At 37.0% G+C, this 23,648-nt stretch overlaps 1 protein-coding gene across 11 annotated transcripts in view; it reads right to left on the bottom strand.

Annotated features, from left to right (window-relative positions):
- The window catches only part of TRPS1 (transcriptional repressor GATA binding 1), a 120,328-nt gene that overhangs the window by 60,690 nt on the left and 35,990 nt on the right, over positions 1-23,648 (bottom strand). For 4 of the 11 annotated variants that reach the window (XM_039342256.1, XM_039342303.1, XM_039342271.1 and 1 more), the window contains exon 2: positions 15,099-15,184. The exons of 3 other annotated variants lie outside the window; for them this stretch is intronic. Coding sequence is in view for 3 of the 8 variants with exons in the window: in XM_039342250.1 (XP_039198184.1) it covers positions 6,090-6,273 (184 nt within the window). In the remaining 5 variants the exon portion in view is untranslated. Of the gene's footprint in view, positions 1-1,365; positions 1,397-6,089; positions 6,437-14,684; positions 14,906-15,098; positions 15,185-23,648 lie in introns of those variants that run through there. 4 more of the 11 variants (XM_039342278.1, XM_039342250.1, XM_039342319.1 and 1 more) reach the window with 4 other exon arrangements.

The raw sequence follows: 23,648 nt of genomic DNA, 5'->3' as shown, positions 1-23,648 counted from the left end.
TTTACCAGATTCTGCCGAAGGAGGATTTTAGGTCAGTGAAGATAACATATTAAGGCTGGTATTGTCCACACATTAGGAATTGTAATATACCAAACTGGTATATGGTGGATTTGCCATGGTGGATTTGCCCTCTCTAAAACCTCCTTTGTCATCAGCTAAGTGTTTCTTCTGTCTGTCAAATCCAATAAATTATTATACAAGAAATAGGCATATACTTGCTGAGCACGCTTAATAGACTAACGGGATGATAGCATAAAGGGCTTGTGTTATTGCTGTTCTTAGGCATGGTGACAGTTATAGATTGGTCCAGGCTCCTGAGATTTGAAATGTATTATTGATGTGAGCAAAAAGGGAAGCCAACACAGATCTATCTATGGTACCTATCTATCTATCTATCTATCTATCTATCTATCTATCTATCTATCTATCTATCTATCTATCTATCTATCTATCTATCTACCTATCTATCTATCTATCTATCTTACCACAAAGCTAAAAAAATGGCAAAAATGGTATTAGATCACATCTGGAGTTTCTCTCTCTCTCTCTCTCTCTCTCTCTCTCTCTCTCTCTCTCTCTCTCTCTCACACACACACACACACACACACACACACACACACACATCTAACTTTTTCTTATCATTTCTCAAGTGTAATGGAAATAATCCATTTTTCTATAGACATCGGTATAAATGGTTCTAAGCAAACAATAAGCTGGGTCCTTGCAATGTAAAATTTGATGTAGGAGAATAAAAGTTAGGGGTGTAGAAAGCAGCGAGGTAAACAGAAGAACATTTGGCTAAGCACAAGTGCTAAGATTTGTTGAAATAAAGAAAAGGGTTAATTCAAAGGATTCATTTAACTTGTGTACTCATTCTCAATTAATGCTTAAAATATAATATAAGCTTGTAGCACATGATAGATATCAGACTGCTGGATCAGACCGAAGCCTCATTAGCACATAATGCTAAACCTCTTCGTATACTGACTCTTTACACAGGCAGCTTGTTTAGTCTCTCCCTTCATTCAAATGGAAAACACAACCCAGAATGGAAAGCTTTGTGTATCATCCAAACTTGGGCAACTAGTTCCTTTCTCCCAAATATGTCAGACTCATAAAACAAGGAGGAGGAGGAGAGGAGGAGGAGGCAATAAAAAAAGGAGAGTTTATTCATGGCTTACAAATCTCAGCTTGTTGGCAAGCAGTAGACAGGAGTCCAAGTTTGGATGTCATATACAGGTTTCTGTTTCGGCAATGTTTTTTATCACTTGAATGAAGAGGAGGAGGGAAAGGAAAAAATGAGCTGGCTGAACCAGCCACAGTCTGCTTACAGTAAGATGGGATAAGAGAGAAATATTGGCTTACTATTAGAAGACTCCATTTGATCCAGATTCCGGTTTCCAGCACTGGCCAAAAAGATACTTCTGAGAAACCTAAAAGCAGACTTTTTCCCAGGAGATGAGGATGCTGTTTCTATGGACACTAGTTGGCATCCAGCATCAGCTCCTCAGAGGAGTAACTGCTTGTGCATGTGAAGAGTCTATTAATTTATTATGCCTAACAGCATTGACAGAATCATCTGCCACAAATTTATGTTTTCTTTTTCCCCATAGGCCATCTAAATTTGTCACCATTACTGACATAGTGTGAAAATTAGTATGAATAGTCTCTATTGTCAGTGTGCATCACACGTTAGTGGAAATCCATCTATTTATAAAGAATGTTTCCCAAGTGGCCAAATTATAATTTGGGGGGGGGGAATCTGTTACTATTAGGATTGTCTATGATTCTCTGTGTTTGTGTATTTGTATGTACATGTAATTCCTAATTTATAATTCAGAATGAGTTATTTCATATACTGCTCCTGAAGAGCTCCTTATAACTTCAATACAGGTAGTCCTTGACTTGCAGCCATTCATTTAATGGCCATTCAAAGTTACAACTGTAGTGATTCATTTAACAACCATGGCAAAAAAGGTTGTAAAATGGGACACGGCACATATAATTGTCTTGTTTAGGAACAGAAATTTTGGGCTCAACTGTGGTCAGTCAAGGACTAGCTGTAGAGCATTCTCATTCATGATCTTTAGTTGGAATAGTCCAATAAACATACCTAATTTGGTTGTGCAGTTCAAAGCATAAAGACCAGTGGTGGGATTCAGCCAGTTCGTACCACTTTGGCAGAACCGGTAGCTAATTTTTTTATTGTCCAGCCCCAGAATGGACTTCCGGAAGCAGCATCTACACAGAGAACCGATTGTTCACATATTTGAATCCCACCACTGATAAAGACCATACGTGTAGCATCTGTCTACAACCCTGAAACCAAATAAAACCTTTTGATGAACTGCATGACAACCGCAGAAAGTAGGATGCACAATTCAAGGAAATTATGATGTTTTAAAGGTTTTGAGTTTGTTGGTTCTAATGTGATGAAAAACCCAAATAATTGGGAAGTCATTAAAAAAAACAGAAATTCTGTTTCTGTTGGGACATTTTTAATCATCATCCAAAAAATTAACATCTTATGAAATCTATAAGCTTTACCAGAGAAAGTGTTTCACAAAACAGGCAGAGCACAGAAAATGTGGGGGAGCACAATCAGAGCACAGCCAACCCCCCCATCCAATCAGAGCACAGCACCAATGATGAGGCACAACCACAAACCAGAAGCCAGACCACAGCTGCATCATTAGCCACTTTAAACCCCTCCAATACATACATGAAGCAAACTGACACCCACCATGAAGATGAGGCACAACCACAAACGCGAAGCCAAACAACAGCAATGCAGCTCACCTTCTCACACCCCCCTGCAACTCAAACTAACCTGAGCACAACAAAGCCCCACCCAAACAGAACACTCCCCCAACCAATCAGAGCACAGCCAACACCCCATCCAATTAGAGTACAGCCAAGCTCCTAACCAATCAAAACACACCTCCATCCAATCAGAACACAGCCAAGCTCTCATCCAATCAGTTCATACCCCCACTGGCAGTTAAAGGGAAGAAACAGCTATGATCACACATTGCTCCTAGAAGCACGAAACCGAAAACACCAGCCTGAAGATGATGAATGAGACTTCGTCGAAACGTCGCCAAGACATATATATATATATATGTATGTATGTATGTATGTATGTATATGTATGTATGTGTATATATATATATATATATATATATATATATATATATATATATATACACACACACACACACACACACACACACACACATACATACATATCCTCCAAATATGCCTCAAATGTGGAGTGGAATAATAACCCAAATTTTTAAAAATATGTGAAAAATCTGTTGTGTTACTAGATGCTAATCTAACCCACAAACACACATTTGGGTGCAGTCTAATTTATATAACAGTTTACTTTCTGTCACATATAATAGTGAGAATCTGCCAACAAATCACATGCAAAGGTAACCCTCATGTCCATGAGAATCAAGCACTAAATAGTAAAACATGAAGATCAAATGTGAAGTAAAAAGCCAATACAAAAGATTAACACATTGTTGCCGATTCACTAATCAGAACCAAAATCTAGAACAGAAAACTGAATTCCAATTCCTTTATTAGATCCATATGTCAACTGTCCACAAAAAAAGGGTGATTATTGCAATTTAATAAGCCACTGTTCCCAACTAAGTGCATTAAGGGCAGTTAAAAGCCATGTTAACACACACATATACTCAATTGTATATACGGAAACACATATTTTAAAACTCTGCTGAAGACCACCATAGTTATGTAGTTTGAAGTTAGAATAAGTGAAAGCCTTCACACAATTTGCCAAAAGTGTAGAAGAAGTGTAGAAGTGTAGAAGAAGAGGAAATGTTAAAATAGTTCTTTCTGTTAATCGTAGTGATCAGGCAGGTTCCCCAAAAGACAGAAAGTGAAAGTAATGGTGCCCCAAAGATGATTTTTCAAATGGCAACTGGACTTTCTTTGTTTTGCTTGCAAACGTTTCACTTCTCATCCAAGTTCACTTCAGTTCTGACTTCATCCAAGAAGCTTCTTGAATGAGAAGTGAAATGTCTTCAAGGAAAACAAAGAAAGCCCAGTTGCCTTTTGAAAAAGCACCTTTGGGATGACCATGACCTGGATGTCTGAGACACTCCACAGACATAAAAGTAATGATATAAAGAAGTAAATAAATAAACTATCTAAATAAAAGTGATAGGTGGGCTCTTTAAAAGTCAATATATCATAGGGCCTAATAACCTGAAAACCACCATCTCTTAGTAAACGCTTTCGTTTTGACTAGAAAGCCACTGTAGTTCAGGATAGGTAGAATATGACCCAGGAAACTCCAGTTTGGTACTAACCAGATTCTGTATGCACTGAAACTACTGCTTAACCAAGGATTGGATAACTATCACCAAATCTGACTAGCCAAGACTAGGAATGGCAATTTCTCATCCATTAAAGTTATTTGTCAGTGTGACTTTTCAACTTTTCCTTCTTCTATAATAGAAGTTTGATAACTCCATTGTGTTGATTCCTTTTCTCTAGTATAATTCTAAAAGCTTTTTAAAATACCTTATAAGCAAATTGATAAAACACCTTTAAGTTTTCTGGATAACAAAGTCTTGGGGAAAAGCCTTGAAAGTAAGTGCACAGGACTAAAATAAAATCTCCTTTGAAGTAAGGTTGCAACCAATACAAAAAGTTCTGGATGTTATGGACACCTAAAACAACAACTTATGCTGCATTATTCAGCTAATTAGGTTTAGACTCCCCCCAAAATGAAGAAAAATGCCAACTGATCAAAGAGCTTTCCAAATGAACCTACATATCTGGAATGATGTCCCATTTTCTTTACGCTAAATATTATTGTATGATATTTCTTCATTAAACATTGGAACACAGCACTATAACTAATTCTTTGATGAGTTCCGATATATTAAGACTATGAAACTAGAAATCTCAATTACTCAAACAGCTTGACCATTGATACTATCTTAAAAGAACTCTGAACTTTTTGTTTATTCTTTCATCCAGCACCAGTGTCCAATAACCAGAAAGAAGATGGATACTAATTTCCTCAAGTTGTTCTTTAGCAGCCAAAACAAAAACAAGAAAGACTAAAAAAGAAGACAGTATTTAAATATGGTAAAAATAAAAACCAACAGCAACTGCTTTTACATTTCAACAATGGCTTTGCCTTTTATGAAAAGAAGCAAAATAAGCCTAACTTTATATTAATAAAATCCTAACATCTTTGTATAATTTTACACACACATAAAATAATACTTAAATGTATGCATATTTTATGCTTAAAATAAAGGCATTAAGCAATTATAATCATGTTGTGCCCAGCAATGTCACATATATTTTATCTGTATATGTTTTCTTTCTTATTCCCAGTATTGTTTTCATTCATTAATTAAAAAACCCTTTCAACATTAACAAGTTCTAAAGACTGTTTACAATGGGCTTTACAAGGGTCTTTTTGACATTAAAAACTTTAGCATTAGGGCCATGCAAAAAAAACCCAAGAAAATTGTCACATCTTTAAGATGCTGCAAATGGGTGCTATATATTCCCACATCCTGAAGAATATTTACAAATGGAACAGAAAACACATTCCTCTTCACCACAATTTAGATCATTGTTTCCCAGCCACCGAGCCTTTAAGATATGTAGACTTCAATTCCCAGAATTCCATAGCCATCCATGAACACATACTGAGGTTCCTGATCTTTTTTGGTACCTAATATCCTAGAATCTCATAAATGCAATGCTGTATGCAGTATTTCTTGAAAGGAGGCCCAGGGAGGAAGATATTCTTGGTTACTTCACAGATATATTATGTGTAATGTTCCTGCAAAAATTGCAAAATTCTTCCAGGTTACATTTATAATTCCTAATATAGCCTCTTAGTGGTTTCTCATGTAACTCCTAAACCAGGGGTAGGCAACCTTAGCTCTTTTATGTCTCATGGACTTCAACTCCCAGAATTCCTGAGCCAGCCATGCTGAGGGGAAAGAGAGAGTTTCCAAGCTGAGCCATGCTGGCTCAGGAATTCTGGGAGTTGAAGTCCACAAGTCATAAAAGGGGCATTGTCTTACCTGAATGAGATTCCTCCCTGCACCGTAGAGAGAGCACGCGGTGCCAAAATGGCAACCGGCTTCTGCTCCTCTCTCCGATGATCAGCTGAGGCTTAGCTGCGATTTGGGTGAGCCTTGTATAATGTATAATGTAACACTGAAAGAAATGTGAAAGTGAAAAAGAACAATTCATTTGTGCCACCATGTGCAAAGGAAAAGAGGTATCATGCTTTTCTTGCAAGATTTTTAGAAGCACTTAGCAAAACTTCTCACTCTGGCCAAATTTTACCCAATGTGAACTAGAATCGGATTTTATGATAATGCTTTGGTTACAATTTAGGAGTTAAATCTCAGCCTTTTGTATTTTTGTCCCTAGAATTAGTATTCAAAATTGATAGAACAGTGTACAGTCCACTTACTATATACTTTACTTCCACACATGATTCAATCCCACAATTGTGAAATAATCCACAATTGGGGCAATACAGACATCTGGAAAATTGTATGGGATGATTCTCAGGAAGTCTATAAAAGAAGAAAAGGAAAGGAAAACCCTACAGAGATCCTTACAAGTCTTTGCATATGGCATCTGTGTGATGTTAACCGAATGCAGATATGCTTTTATTTTACCAAGTCTTATTACTGCGAGGGTATACGTGTGGTCTACAATTTGTATCAGTGTTTCAACCATGAATGTTTAATTGCATTTCAATGTCTACAAAGCACTGCCTGCCCTTTACTCTTAGCATGTGCAATCCCAATTACTCTACAAATAACCTGTTCTCAATCAGCTACCAAGCATTCCTCATAAGTTCTCTTTCCTTGATACCCACACACGTTAAGCTTCCAAAGCATGGGGGGGGGAAGCAAGCATATAACATATGATTCTTTGACTATGATCACGTAGGATTTATATCCATTCTATTTATTAGAAGTAAACAAAAGACAAGTGTGCTTAGTAAATGCACAAAAATTATTGAATCAAACTCCATGACCAAGAAAGAGGATTAAATAATGTGTGAATACATGAAGAAAAAGTTCCAAGTTCTCCATTTTCATCATGGTCTGTTTTAGAGAACTTATGGATGTTCAAGGGTTAACCGAGTGTAAAAGTGGTGAAAACTGGAACACAAGTTTTGAGATATTAGTCAACAATCCTGTATAATTCTTGGGTATGTGTTCTTCTCGCATAATTATAAATGAACCATTCCAGAAGTTTTTTAATCCATTTTTAGTTTGTCCAAGAGTTCCAGTGGGTAATGGAATATATGTTTTATCTCTTGCCTACTATTCATCAAAACAATATGAGTTTTAATTAAATAAACTGCACTGGTTAGAGTTTGGCTAGTTCTTACAACAATGCTCTCTCCAGCTACTCCCGCCCCTTCTCAAAGGCTGTACAAACTACAAACATGTTGTACATGCAAAATTCATCCATCATTTGGGTTTTCAGACTTTTGTTAACTCTTTTCACAGAACCATATTCACAAGAAATCCTTTTCAGGGTTTGTCAAAAACAGATCTTCACCAGTAATACAAGAGCCTTGATGACTGAATGAAACAAAAGGCCAAAATATCACTCTACATAATTCTTTTGATGAACACAGGGCCATTTTGCCAAACACTTAAGAATTTGTTATTAACCTAATTGTTTCATTGTTCCAGAATAACAATAACAATAATCTAGTACAAATGTGATCATTAGCTTGCCAGTAGACAATATACCAATATACGAAGTTCTAGACAAGATATTGGCTTTTAAACTTTTAACCACACCCGGATTGACATATTTAGTAGTATTTTAAATAGTGCTATTTACATTATATTTATTTGCAACTATCTGTAAGCCAATTATATAAATGACTCTAAATAGCTTATAACAGTAATATTTTTTTAAAAAACTACTGCAGTCTTCCAAATTTGCTCCCCAAAGCCTCTAAAGAAAATGAACATGTTCAATTGCTTCTTCAATAATCAAATGATGGGATCCAACCTGATCTCAGAGAGTTAAGCTAAGGAGACTGGTGACAAGAATGCCATTTATCAAGTTTCCCACCTTCTGGTCTGTGGGGGCATCTACCTCATGTAGATCATGTAGAGTAGGCAGATTCAAGTTGGAGAAGACAGAGGTAGCAAGGGTCCAAGGGTAAAAGACTTTATAGTTTAGCAACTAGCACCATGAACTGGGCTCAGCATTCTATCAGCAACCAATCTAACTTTCACAGAACAGATGTTATTTAGCTGAACTGACCAGTTCCATTCAGGAGGCAAGTAGCTGCATTCGCTGCCAACTGCAGCTTCCAGGTCATCCTTAAAGGCAGATCTACATAGACTAAATAATAAAAACCTTATGGTATGCAGTAATCTTGTGGTATGCAGTAATCTTAAAATATGCATCTAATCTTCAGCACTTCCTGAAGTTTATCCACAAGACCAACCAACTTAGTCTCAGTCCTATGCCGTAAATCATGAGAGAAAGGGATTCCAACAATACATCTCATCTGTAGTTAGAATTGAACCTCCTTTTCAATAACCTTACCATGAATGTCAAGTTGAAAACTATCCTACAATTCTAGTCCAGAATGTTTTTTAAGCACCCTAACTTTCAAGATGGAATATATTACTCATCACCACCAAGGAAACTTATATCACTTCCTGGATTCATACCATATTGAAAACATTCTATAAAACATTCAGTACAATGTACAACATAGTAAATCAGCAAGAGGAAAACTAATTATACCTCTCTTGTGATATGGAGGCCATACAAATATGATAAATTAAATAAATAAATTGAAAGAAATTATTTTCTGCCAAATCAGATTAGTCAATGAATCAACTTCAAAGCCTAGCTTTGATATCATTAGGGGCTGCACTACTTGTACCTTATCAAGTCAAAGATAACTAAGTTATTTTTTTACTTTTTTTATTCTCTCTGTCCTTGCTCATTAAAAAGTAAAAATAAAATGAATTTCTCCAACACTGTTATGTTTCCATACATAGCTGGAAGGGGTGTTGTTTTACCTGAATGCCTTTTCTCAGCATGATGATGGAGAAAAACCCATTTTCACGTAGTTAGAGTTCTTTGAGAAAAAATTCTGCTTGCACTCCTATAGTTCCAGTATCATTCTGAATGAACACAAATAGGTTGCATACTGCCCACTGACACCAATATGCCAACAGATACCTTAAGAATACCGGTAGTTAAGCTCACTGTTCCATTTTCTTTTCTTTTAGTTGTTTTAGAAAAAAAAATAGTAAACAGGCAGCTGGTTTGTTGCAAAGCAAAGCAACAGCTTTTAGCACCAGGTTTATTTACAGAAATGCCTCACAATCTTAGATACATTTCTACAAAGCATAAAAGCAGTACAGTATTGCACTTGAAGTATGCACACACACACACACACACACACACACACACACACATACACACACATCCCAAAAGGTGAAATAATCAGAAATGATTGAAAGTACTCTAGGAAGATAGAAAAATATAAAGGCAACCAAATCCATCAGTTTACCAGTAATCTATGGGCAGCCATGTTGAAAACAGGCACGTGCTTCCATGGAAGCCATTTTTAAAATTCCAAGTGAACTGAATTAGTTCTGTCTTTGGAATTAACAGTGCAAAGCTAACCTAACCTCGTAAAGATACATTATACAGAAGAATTTTCTGATATAGGAGGGAAACCAAGCATCTAGGTCAACAAATTTTGTTTTATCACAGCTTACTCAATGGAAACGTCATATTTGTCCTGGTTCTTTGAGGCATAGGATTTCATTGCTATTTCCACCATAACTGTCAAATCTCAAGGAAAGTACTTTGAGTGACAAACTGGATTAGATATCTGGAAAGCTGTAACAATATTTCTTCAGCCATGTTGTTATATCAACTAAACACTCCAGAGAATAATTATATACATTTCACTCCTTTACTTGCAGAAATTCAGCAAATGTCAATACAGTGAAGAATTATTTTGTTGCTTCTCATATTATCTTACTCAATTTCATTAAGTTTTCATCAAGCTTTCTTTCAACTGCAAATCCCTAACTCTAAGAAGAAGTCTGAACAAAGCCAACATATTTAAAGTTTCAAATCAGGAGAAAGGATATTGACCTTTGGTGAAGAACTATTTTGTACAAAATAGTTTCATGAAGATTCAATTACTTGAATCTCCAGGTGGAGTGTAAAAGACCCCTATTTGAAGACTTTCAAAACCACTGACAGTCAAGACCTAATCTACAATAACTGGGACTAGAAATGGAAAGCAACACTTGGTACATTTTGAGTGTACCAAGTATATTATAAAACAAGGAAGAGATAGATATAAAATGACAAAAACAACACATGCCTTTTTTTCTCAGTGTAAGAATTTGAACTTCTATTGTGGCTCCTAATTTTCTGTCCAACATATACTGATCTTTAAAAGTAAATGGCTCCTTCTTTAAATTAGGGGATGAAACACTATCATCAGCATGTACTGTCATTTCAAACAAGCTCCCAAGAACATTTTTTTTATTTTTTACTTTGTTGTATGTGAAGATTATTCTTGAGGTAATAAAACAAGAAAATAAATTAGTTCTATGCTACCAAGTGCTTCCTGTTCCACTCCCAATACTTCCCAAAACATTTTGCTTTAAAATAGAACAGAATAGATAAAATCCTGTGCAGTGTTTGATAATATCACCCATGAACCATAATTTCCATAACACAAATACACAACTTGAAGTTCTTTCAGGAACACCATTTTCCTCCTGAAAATGTGACAAGTGGAACTTCTTTTCAAGTACCCAAGTCTCCAATAATAATTCTAAATTTGTCTATTACTTGCATTTAGCTTAAACATAGAATAAGCTACACTGGGTAAGCTACATATTATTCTCTTGGAAAAAAAACACTTGCTATTGAGAGGAGCGGCATGTAAAACCTTGTAATAAAATCGATAAACTAGATAAATAAGAACATTAATCATGTTTCTCTTGTCAAAAAGTGAAAAGGTTTTTAGCTTTTACCTAGAGACTGGACAGATGTTTGTCTGAAATGGTATGGGGCACAGGTCGGCAACCTGCGGCTCCAGAGCCTCATGCGGCTCTTTGAGCCTTCCCCGGTGGCTCCCAGCCTCCTCTGCCTTTGCAGAGAGAGACAGAGACAGAGAGAGGCAATTGCGCTTCCCTGCTTCCTTCTCTCTCTCTCTCTCTCTCTCTCTCTCTCTCTCTCTCTCTCTCTCTCTCTCTGTGTGTGTGTGTGTGTGTGTGTGTGTGTAAAAGATTGCACTCACAGTGTTCTCCGAAGAGCTGACAAGCTTTCTGGACGGAGCTCCTCCCTTTGCTGCGTCTCTGCAGGAAGCAGGAAGCAGGAAGGGCAGGAGAGAGCTAGCTAGCCCAGCTAGGCTGACTCAGGAATTCTGGGAGTTGAAGTCCATGAGTCATAAAAGAGACGAGGTTGCTTACCCTGAGCTTGTTGGACAACAGCTTGAAGCTTGCCAGGTGAGCAGCAGATAGGAGAGAGAGAAAGAGAGAGAGAGAGAGGGAGGGAGGGAGGGAGAGAGAGAGAGAGAGAGGAAAGAGAGAGAGAGAAAGAAAGAGAGTGGGGGAAGAGGAGTGGCAGGCAGACCAAGGGCAGATAGAGAGGGAGGGAGAGAGAGAGACAGAGACAGAGAGAGAGAGAGACCCTTTTGACATCTAAAATGAAGATAACACTGCATATATCCTTTTTTTACCTGTATGTGTATGTGTATGTATGTGTATATATATGTGTGTGTGTGTGTGTATACATACATATACACACACACATACACACACACAAACACACACACACAAACACACACACACCTATAATAAAGGTAAAAAAGGATATATGCAGTGTTATCTTCATTTTAGATATCAAAAGGATTTTGCGGCTCCCCGTGTTTTGTTTTTGGTGGGAAATGGGTCCAAGTGGCTCCTTGAGTGTTTTGGGTTGCCTACCCCTGGTACAGGGTTTCCTGCCTCAGCAAGGGGTTGGACTAGAAGACCTTCAAGGTCCCTTCCAACTCTTATTCTCTTATTCAATTAAAGTGACTGAAATCTCCTTGGGACTTGCAGACCTCATCATAAGTCAAAGGAGGGGACATAACTTGGCCCAAGGGAGGAAGGAATGAAAATCCAAGTTCTATTTTCATATAATACATTTATATCATATCACATATATATCTTGCCCTGGATTTCTCAATTAATCTAACCACACAGCCCATTAAATCATAAACTCACATAAGCTAAGAAAGGATTACATGAAAAAATAAACTAAATGTGGTTGACTAAATAATTATTCATTGTGTTATAAAAATTCTATTTCCTCTGAAAAATTTCAACTTTTGTTTTTCCTCAATAAAAATACTTTTTAAAAAACCATGGTTATGTTTACAAATTAAAGCTGTTTGCATATTGTGGCAAATATTTCAAGCCATCAAAAATAATGGTCAAAGATTTATATCTAGATTTAATTTACTTGGTTTATAATTATTGTTTTTATATTGTTATTTGATTGTTTTTGTGAAATGAGCAGAGCAGGTATACAAATTTGATAAAACAATAAATTTGAGTGTGTATATATCTCTTCCCCTGTCTCTTCTCTTCCCTCCCTCACACAGCTGACAAAGTGAGAAAGAGCCTATGGCCTAGAGGTCAACACAGCTGCTTAACATGCAAGCAGCCCAGGTTCGAATCTCAGAAGGGTATGCCTGGCTGATGAGAGCTAATTAGCTCGAAATAGCTATTCCAGTCTCCCTTAATTCTTTGTTAGCAATCCAAAAAAAATTAAAATATAAATGATGTCATAGTAGCGACTACTGCCTGTGGATGGCTCTAGATTGAGCTGATACAGGAAAAAGATTTCTTTCTCCCATATTTGGGTCAGCAGGGTGCATCAAAAAACACTCAAGGTAATTCTCTTCCCCTGTCTCTTCTCTTCCCTCCCTCACACAGCCGACAAAGTGAGAAAGAGCCTGTGGCCTAGAGGTCAACACAGCTGCCTAACGTGCAAGCAGCCCAGGTTCGAATCTCAGAAGGGTATGTCTGGCTGATGAGAGCTAATTATGTATGTATGTAGGTAGGTAGGTACGTAGGTACGTACGTACGTATAAACCTATGTCACATTTGTAATTTTTTTTCTTTAGAAGCTCTGGCAAAGTACAAACATTTATATTTAGAATCTTTCTATTTAGTCAGAAACAGTATATAAGAGAACATTATACATGCCTCTTCTTGTAATTTTCTTCCAATACAGATCAAAGAACCTAAAACCTGAATTAGAAGCTGTCTATTTTTGCCTGTTTTTAAACTTACTTTATGAGATGATTGCTAACTTTATCCATGACTCTAAGCCATTTCCAGAAACATCAAATTATAGAGAATCCTATTTTTGATAGTTTATGAAACACCAAGTGTTATTCACGTTTCTCAGACAACAAAAAACAAATCCACCTAAGCTACAGATTATCAGTAAATCTTAATAACTTTTGAATAGATCAATTAACCCAACAATAAATCTATGCAATTTCTACTACCAGGTATTTGTGAAATCATGTATTATCATTTTTATTTTCCTTCCTTTCTTCATGACCATATCAGGCAAGGCAGCCTGTAAATAAATTCACAGAAAGACAGTATAGTGTAGTGATTACTAGTTGGACTAGAATTCAGGAAACTGAAGTTCAAGTCCACTTCCGTCACTGAAATGCACTGAGTAACTTTGGGACAGTCACACTCTCAGTGCAATCTACTTCACAGGATTATTTTTATGGAATAAAGTGAAACTTGATAGCTCCATGTAAATGGTCTTCAACTCCCGGACAATAGATAGAGGATATAAATCTAACAAATTAAGAAATAAATGCCAGGCCACAAAAGGTGACTGTTAAAATACAGGCAATGAATTCAAGGCTGGATTATTTGCCTTCCCATCATTAGCAGCTTGTAGGTGGAGAATAGGTATTCAACACTCCCTAAATTCTGTCAAATAACTCATCTGCCTGCATAGTATTCCTCAATATTTATGGAACTAGACACTTCCTTCTTTTTCTGCCATCCAATTCAGTGGATTCATGGACCACAATTTTCTTGCATGGAACTGACTTGATATAATACCATCTCTTGCCCACTAACCAATTCACTGACCTATGAGATATTGCCATATTCTCACCCAAAAACAGCCCCAGAATGTTTGTAAATTGAATACATAACTAAAAGAGAAAAAAAGAAAACCACCTAAAGTGATAGTTGTTAGGCAATCATCATTCAAAATTCTCTAACGCCAATGTTACATTTTAGGCTTTCAGCCTTGCAATACCTACTTGGTAGTGTTTTATATGAACATCTCTGCTACAGTCAACCCTCTGAATAGCATATCATGAATTAACGTATCATACAGAATTGCTTACTTTAATTTAAAAAAAAAAGATAAAGGTTTCCCCTGTCTAGTTGTGTCCAATTCTAGGGGGCAGTGTTTATCCCCATTTCCTAGCCAATGGAGCCAGCATTGTCCGAAGACACTTCCGTGATCATATGGCCAGCATGACAATAGCCAAGATCCATGGAACGTTACTTTCCAACCAAAGTAGTGCCTATTTATCTACTCACAGTTTCATGCTTTCAAACTGCTAGGTTGGCAGGAGCTGAAGCAAGAATGGGAGCTGACCTCATCATAGAGTGCCTGAGTCTCAAACTGCTACCCTTCCAGTCAAAAGTCCAGCATCTTAACTGCTAGGAAAGAGATAGTAAACTGATATAGAGCTAACAGAGAGCTGAAAGATCTTGAAAATGAGATATACACATAGACCTATATTATACAGATGAGTCTGTGGCATCCAAATTAAAAGCACTGAGAAGCAGTAACTGTTAAGTAGTGAACACTACCTCAAATTCCAAAAGCTAACGCATGAATGCTAATGTTCCCTTAGGTATGACTCCTGAACATGAATGCCTGTTCTCAGACAAAACAAAGAGGAAATGGCTCATGCTTCTGAATGGCCAGGAGAAATGGTTCATACTCACAGTAACTCTCCGTGATAAATATTTCCAAGATTGAAATCTGGCACCGAATCAAATTCCAGGGAAGAAATTTTGGTTCAGATTAAGTCCTGTGGATAGATAGGAAAAAGAAAGAAAGAAAAAAGAGACTTGGCTACCTGGTTCTGGATACTGTCTGCTTCACCAAATCATTTTCTCAGAGGTTCAGAACATTTTATATTACATGAATTCTAAACAATATAGGTACAATTTTTGTAAAAAAAAAAGAAAAATACTCAGTGAATAAGACACAATTTTGAAGCCAATTCTATGGCACTGATGTCAGTAGGGGAAGTTTTCAAGCAAATTAGTTAAAATCTAAATCATACAAAAGTATAAAGTTATACACTTGATATCAGACAATGACAGTCTCGCCAAAACAAGAACAGTTTGGTTTGGCTAGGCAAGCTGATTCACCCATTTATTATTGCACAGGACAAGCAAATTAAAAATTAATCAAAGGTCCACACCCAGATCTACTCAATTTCAAAGCGTCTCATTTTTAATTATCATTTTGTCTCATTTTTTAAATTAATCTCAATTTGCTAATGAAGCAACTCACTGCGATTTTGTCAAATTAATAGCTCTATTCCTCATAAATAAAACTGAAATAAAAGCCTACTACAGCAAGCTAGCAAAGAACATAATGAGAGGATGGGCATTCAAATGGCAAACACAGATCAACATAAGGAAATCTGAAGTCTGGATTGCACATTGCAATTTATTTTGCTCCAGCCATTTGTATATATATTCTAATGTGATCTAAGCAAAAGCACATTGACCAGGATCCAAATCCTCAAGTTTTAGGAATGACTCAATGAAAATTTGAAAAAAAGGAAGAGGGTATAGAGAGATACTTCCAATGAAAAAGGGAAATTTGACGTCAGGAATGATTAAAAAATGACTCCAAGATAAAACTAATGATGATACAAAACTTTGATGCATAGACTGCACAACACTCTGTTTACTGCTTGTTTATTTTACTTTCTGAAGTCAGTCCATGAGAATACCATCAAAAATTCTGTTGTGAACACAGTTTTGTAATTGCAAATACATTGGAATATACATTTTCCAACAAACTGAATGGAAATAATGGAAGGAGAGATGAAAGAATCTTCAGCACAACTCTACCTAACAGAATGCCTTGGAATTTTCTGCCACAAATATTAACAATGCCTATAAAATTGCATTGCTTTCAAAAGGGATTAAGTTAATTAACTGAAGATAAGGATCAGTAAGTACTAGTCATGATGGCTGTATGTAATGTCATCTACCAAAATAAGTATACCTTAGAATTTCTTAAGAGTTGTATAACTTAGAACAACATTTAGAAGAAGTGAAATGCAGCCCCTACTCTCTTATTCTTAAACCAGCCCAATATTTAGATTTATGTGTGAACTTTTTAAAAAAAAACTGCAACTGCTCTAAGAGTCCCATTAATGAATTGTCTCCTTAAAGCAGTTGCACCTTTTTTCCAGTTTTTTTTGAATCCCGAAATAAGACAGCCATTCCAATAAACCACAGAGAACTGTTACGTTCACTGTAGATCTGAGTACTTGTTTTCATTCATTTTTAAATCATGCAGAGTTCTGCTGCAGATTAATTATGTGGCATTCATATGGTTAAGAAGATAAATGAGGGCTGGGGAGTCTGGTTCAGGTACACCCTTAGTCTAAAATCTCACTGAGGAATCTGTTCTTTCATCCTTGCCTATCTCATAAGATCCCTAGGAGAATGACAACAGATGGGATGGGATATCTATGCCAACTTAGCCTCTCAGAAAAAGGCAGTCTATGTATACAATAATTAAATCTGAGTGGAGAAGTATTATTATGCTCCAGACTTGCCTGTGATTTTTCTTGGCATTCAGTTGGCTGGATTACAGATGTGTGTATATGCACTCGTATACGCACACACAGAGACAACAATTTTAAATGTTGTCCCCTGTGGATTTTTTATTTGATTATGTCATGAAAACTGAATGATAAATTAAAAGTTGCCAGTGTAAAACGAATCAGAGTAAAAGAACAAATATATAGGTATTCCTCATTTAACAACAACTCCATCATAAGCAATGTGGTTAAGTAAAACATCACATTGTCATCCCAGGTTACAACCTCACTTCCCACGGTCATTAAGAGAATCACCCATGATTATTAAGTGAGACATCACATGAACATGACTTGTGATTTTATTGCCAGATTTTCTATTGACCAAAACTAGCCGTGAAGTACACAAAGGGGCATCATGACCTCAAAACATTACGACGGTCCTGAACACCCATCTACTGCAAGGCATCTAAATCTCAATCCTGTGAACAAGAAGCTAATGGTCATAAATTCAAGGACTGATCATAAGGTCATGTTTTACTACTGTCGTAACTTTGAAGCATCACTAAGCAAAGCAGTCATCAAATAGAAATAGCACTTAGCATTAGCACTTAGACTTATATACCGCTTCATAGTGTTTTATAGCATTCTCTAAGTGGTTTACAGAGTCAGCATATTACCCCCAATAATAATGGAACTCCTGGCAATAAGTTGAATTAGCCTGCAATATTGCATTCTAAACACTGCGCCATCAGGCTCCAAATCTATTCTGTCTCAAGAATATTCTCTCGTCTATTCATTTTTTTTAAAAAAAAGTGGTAGCACCAGTATAGTTTGAGATAAAAAGGAGAGAGGAGACTCCAAATAAACTGTCTCTTTTTTTCCTCATTCAGTCTGATCCTCCAGTCTAAATAACCTTTTCTTATGTTTTTATTAACTGTTCTTAACTATGTAAGGAAGAAAATCAGGTGCAGATGCTGTTTCACCCATTTCACCTCACACCTCTGCCTTAAACTGTGAGGGCTGCTATGGCTTACAATCCATTTAGATTAGGGTACATTCTCCTAATATTGTTGAACCACAGTTGACAGCTTCCCACAATACTGACCATGCCAACTGAGAGTAATGAAACTTTCAATTGAGCAATACCATGGGAGGCACAAATTGTGCTGTAAACCACATAACTCAGTTTCAAAACTCATGCAAAGTAAATGCCTTGTAATGTTTAGACACTGATTTCCAGAACTCCTATCTTTTAGATTCAGTGGGAAATAATGAATTTCCATATATAGTTACAAAAATCAGCTCTTGTGGAATTAATGTGTTATCAGTGAATCAGCTGTTATCTAATATAGCAAGACTATTAATATCAGCATGTCTTTTTATGGATTTAGATATATACAGTAAGAATAACTACAGGCAAATTATTCATCTTGGAGAGATCACAAAGCAACAAAACTGCAGAGGAAAAGTGCTTTGTTACTCCTAAGGGGAAAAAAATTGGGATATTTCTGCCAGATACATTTGAAGATGAGATTCCAGGTCCAGATGCCACCTACAGAAACCTAGGAAGAAACCCTCAGATCCTTTCAAAATATAGTCATCAAACTGCAAACTGTAATATGACAAATGATTTAATTAGTTACAGACATGAAGAATCAACTAAATTTAATATAACTATAATTAAATTTAACTAGCCTATTTTGAGAAATGGGTGCCCCAGTATGTCATTAGAAAGAAAAGTGATGTCTAACCTTAAAAACAAAGAAAAAAAGTATGCACCCCACTATAGACAGATGATCCTAGCTATGCGCACATGAAGAAATGTAGCTTCTCAAGACTTTAATAAGATGTGGTCTGTTCTCCCTGATTATAAACTCAAACAGTTGGTATGTACTCTGTCCTATTCTGCTGCAGTTGTCTGTTGCTGGGAATACTTCTTGAAAACCAGCAACATCGTCCACACCTTCCACAGAGAACAGCATCTGGCAACTACTAGAGAGCTGTCAATATGGAAAAGTAGCTTTAAAACTTTTCTTTTTAGAATTTATAAATGAACATGTCACCAAATCGTTAAAATAAAGAAGTGTCTCAACATATCCAACAATCAGAAAACAGAAAACCCATCATGTCAAGCTTTGGATTTCAAAAGCCTCAACTTTAGATATCTGAATTCTTCATATGAAAAATTAGGAAATTTAAGCAACAATTGTGTTCTTATCTGCCTATTACATTCTTGAAGTATTACTGTAAAGTAAACAAAAATCTCTATAGTATTTCCTTAGCAATTACATAAAGAAAAAAAATACACATTTTTCATTCATTCATTCATTCATTCATTCTTAGACACAACATACTACCCATAGAACCAGGATACACATTCCATTCTGGACTTAGAGCTGCACGTGGTCTTTGACTGCCAAGTAAGGCCCACATTCCAAACAATAGTAAGAAAAGAAACATACAAAACAAAATGTAATCAACATAATTAAATGTATTAAATCATATTTTAAAAATGATATGTTTAGAGATCAGTTTACTATTCTTCTCCTTCTTTCACATGCTGATTATATGCCATCTTGTTGGTGTAAAATTTTAGTGACCACATCAACAGATCTTCTCCGGGATGATATCTTATATTAAAAATTGCAATTTGGTAAGTACATGGGATGAAAGAAAAAAACCTTTTCCCCAAAATTTGTCTTTAAGAATAGCCCCTAATTCTTTTGGGCAGCCACATAAAAGTCCCTAGACCTAGACATTTTCTATATTTTTCATAACATCCACACACTCAGAGGTTTTGCCCATTTCTCACCAACCTCTCATTTTGTAAAATGGGACATGTTTCCTACACCTTCAACACTATCTCTGATTTCTAACATTTTTAACTTGTCTCTTACACAAATGAAAAAGAAGCTATTTTACAATTTGCAATTATTGCAATTTTAACTTTAATAACTTAGCAGGGACCAACCATCATGATGCTGACATGTCCTCTGTTCAAATTATAGGTTGCCTGTAGAACATTAACAACATGTAACTTTTAGAACTAACCTACCAGTTCTGTCCAGCCTTAAATCATTCTGTGTAATATACCAAATACTGTCATACTGCCTGCCAGGGACTCCCCTTACTAAGTATTTTCCAATTTGTAACTGCTGATTCGTGGTAAGACAACAATTATAAGCTGAGACGATCAAGACAACAATGTTCTACCCTCACATATTTTCTGAGCTCTATAGCAAAACGCACCAATGATGAAACCCTTAATAATCTCAATACAAAACTAATCTCACAAGCTTCTGACAAATAGTTTGCCTCACGCAATTGAACTTTACTAATAGGCTTGAGCCTACTGAAAGCTACCCATTTATAGCTCCATCCAGTCATCCCTGTACCAATAAAATATATCACTTGACAAATCCTTATCACTGTTTCTTCCACACTTTTTACCGCTTAATTTTATCAGGACTGACAATGTGAATCAATGAACTTTATTTCTTCTGCATTCAATGCATTCTGCATTATATCAGGTTCAGATTAGCACAAAATCTCCAGGTTCAGACATCCAGAATATTATCTAGATAAATGAGTAGGCTGGATATAAGGCAGGGGTCTTCAAACTTGGCCCTTTTATGATTTGTGGACTTCAGCTCCCAGAATTCCTCAACCAGCATGCCTGATATAAGAGATACTATGATCCAACTTTCTTCCCTACTCAAAATAAAAATCAAGTGCACTAACAAAAAATGGAAAAAATAAATATCTGATAGGAGTCCTTACAGATTTTACTATGCTAGTCATTGCTTACAAGAGGCACTGCTCATCTCCATTTCAGCGCTGCCTGAAGAATTAACCATGATTACGTGGCTAGCATGTGGTACCTATTTATCTACTCACATTTGCATGTTTTCAAACTGTTAGGTCAGTAGGAGTTGGGGCAAGTACAGGAATTCACCCCATTGCATGGCACTCAGATCTTGAACCTGAGCTATCAGCTTTCCAGCTGATGAATCCAGCATCTTTTACCGCAGAGCCAAATATTTGATGTTCAGTACAAAATTACAGCTTTCCACTGATTTTTGCAGGCCAGTGAGAAAAAAAAATACTGACTGCTATATTTGCTGTATATACTATGTTTATTATATTTGCATATTTGAAAATCAACTTCCCAGGGCTTTGTTGTTGTCAATTGCGAAGTCGTGTCCGACCCATCGCGACCCCATGGACAACGTTCCTCCAGGTCTTCCTGTCCTCTACCATCTTCTGGAGTCCATTTAAATTCACACCTACTGCTTCAGTGACTCCATCCAGCCATCTCATTCTCTGTCGTCCCCTTCTTCTATTGCCCTCAATCTTTCCCAGCATTAGGCTCTTCTCCAGTGAATCCTTCCTTCTCATTAGGTGGCCAAAGTACTTGAGTTTCAACTTCAGGATCTGGCCTTCTAAAGAGCAGTCGGGGTTGATCTCTTCTAGGACTGACCAGTTTGAGCGCCTTGCAGTCCAAGGGACTCGCAGGAGTCTTCTCCAGCACCATAGTTCAAAGCCTCAATTCTTTTGCGCTCAGCCTTTCTTATGGTCCAACTTTCACAGCCATACATTGCAACTGGGAAAACCATGGCCTGGACTATACGCACTTTTGTTGGCAGGGTGATGTCTCTGCTTTTTAGAATGCTGTCTAGATTTGCCATAGCTTTCCTCCCCAGGAGCAAGCGTCTTTTAATTTCTTGGCTGCAGTCCCCATCTGAGGTGATCTTGGAGCCCAGAAAAATAAAATCTGTCACTACCTCCATTTCTTCCCCATCTATTTGCCAGGAATTGAGAGGGCCGGATGCCATGATTTTGGTTTTCTTAATGTTGAGTTTCAAGCCAACTTTTGCACTCTCCTTCTTCACCCGCATCAAGAGGCTCTTTAGTTCCTCTTCACTTTCTGCCATTAGAGTGGTATCATCTGCATATCTTAGGTTGTTGATATTTCTCCCGGCAATCTTAATTCCAACTTTTGATTCATCTAGCCCTGCCTTTCTCATGATGTGCTCTGCATATAAGTTAAATAGGCAGGGCGACAGTATACAGCCTTGCCGGACTCCTTTTCCAATTTTGAACCAATCAGTGGTTCCGTGTTCGGTTCTCACTGTTGCTTCTTGACCCGCATATAGGTTTCTCAAGAGACAAATGAGATGGTCTGGTACTCCCATCTCTTTAAGAACTTGCCACAATTTGTTGTGATCCACACAATCAAAGGCTTTTGCATAGTCAATGAAGCAGAAGTAGATGTTTTTCTGGAACTCCCTAGCTTTCTCCATGATCCAGCGTATGTTGGCAATTTGATCTCTAGTTCCTCTGCCTCTTCGAAATCCTGCCTGTACTTCTGGTAGTTCTCGATCCACATACTGCTGGAGTCTAGCTTGTAGGATTTTAAGCATAACTTTACTAGCATGTGAAATGAGTGCAATGGTGCGATAGTTTGAACATTCTTTGGCATTGCCTTTCTTTGGAATTGGAATGTAAACTGACCTTTTCCAATCCTGTGGCCACTGTTGAGTTTTCCAAATTTGCTGGCAAATTGAGTGTAGCACTTTTACTGCATCGTCTTTTAAGATTTTGAATAGCTCAGCTGGAATACTGTCACCTCCACTAGCTTTGTTGTTGCTCAGATTTTCTAAGGCCCATTTCACTTCACATTCTAGGATGTCTGGTTCGAGGTCAGTGACCATCTCATTGTGGTTATCTGGGATGTTAAGCTCATTCTTGTATAGTTCTTCTGTGTAGTTTTGCCATCTCTTCTTAATTTCTTCTGCCTCTGTTAGGTCTCTGCCATTTTGGTCCTTTATCATGCCCATCTTTGCATGAAACATTCCCTTCATATCTCCAATTTTCTTGAAGAGATAGTTTATTCTATTTCTTTGCACTGTTCATTTAAGAAGGCATTCTTATCTCTTCTAGCTACTCTCTGGAATTCTGCATTCAATTGGGTGTATCTTTCTCTTTCTCCTTTGCCTTTCGCTTCCCTTCTTTCCTCAGCTATTTGCAAAGCTTCCTCAGACAGCCATTTTGCTTTCTTGCATTTCTTTTTCTTTGGGATGGTTTTAGTTGCTACCTCTTGTACAATGTTGCGAACTTCCATCCATAGTTCTTCAGGCATTCTGTCTATCAGATCCAGTTCCTTAAATCTATTTGTCACCTCTACTGTATATTCATCAGGAATATGATTTAGTTCATACCTGAGTGGCCTAGTGCTTTTCCCTACTTTTTTCAATTTAAGCCTAAATTTTGCAACGAGAAGCTCATGATCTGAGCCACAGTCAGCTCCTGGTCTTGTTTTTACTGACTGTATAGAGCTTCTCCATCTTTGGCTGCAGAGCACATAGTCAATCTGATTTCTATGTTGACCGTCTGGTGATGTCCATGTGTAGAGCCGTCTCTTGGGTTGTTGGAAAAGAGTGTTTGTTATGACCATCGTATTCTCTTGACAAAATTCTATTAGCCTGTGCCCTGCTTCATTTTGTACTCCAAGGCCAAACTTGCCTGTTATTCCGGTTATCTTTTGGCTTCCTACCTTAGCATTCCAATCCCCCATGATGATAAGGACATCATTTTTTGGTGTTAATTCTATAAGGTGCTGTAGGGCTTCATAGAACCGGTCAATTTCATCCTCTTCAGCACCAGTGGTTGGGGCATAGATTTGGACTACTGTGATATTGAA

The sequence above is a fragment of the Crotalus tigris genome, unplaced genomic scaffold (assembly GCF_016545835.1).
Source record: "Crotalus tigris isolate CLP2741 ecotype Arizona unplaced genomic scaffold, ASM1654583v1 scf7180000017550.10884619, whole genome shotgun sequence".
Taxonomy (NCBI): Eukaryota; Metazoa; Chordata; class Lepidosauria; order Squamata; family Viperidae; genus Crotalus; species Crotalus tigris.
Note: the sequence above shows the minus strand (reverse complement) of the source record. Positions and strands in the feature narration are given on the sequence as shown.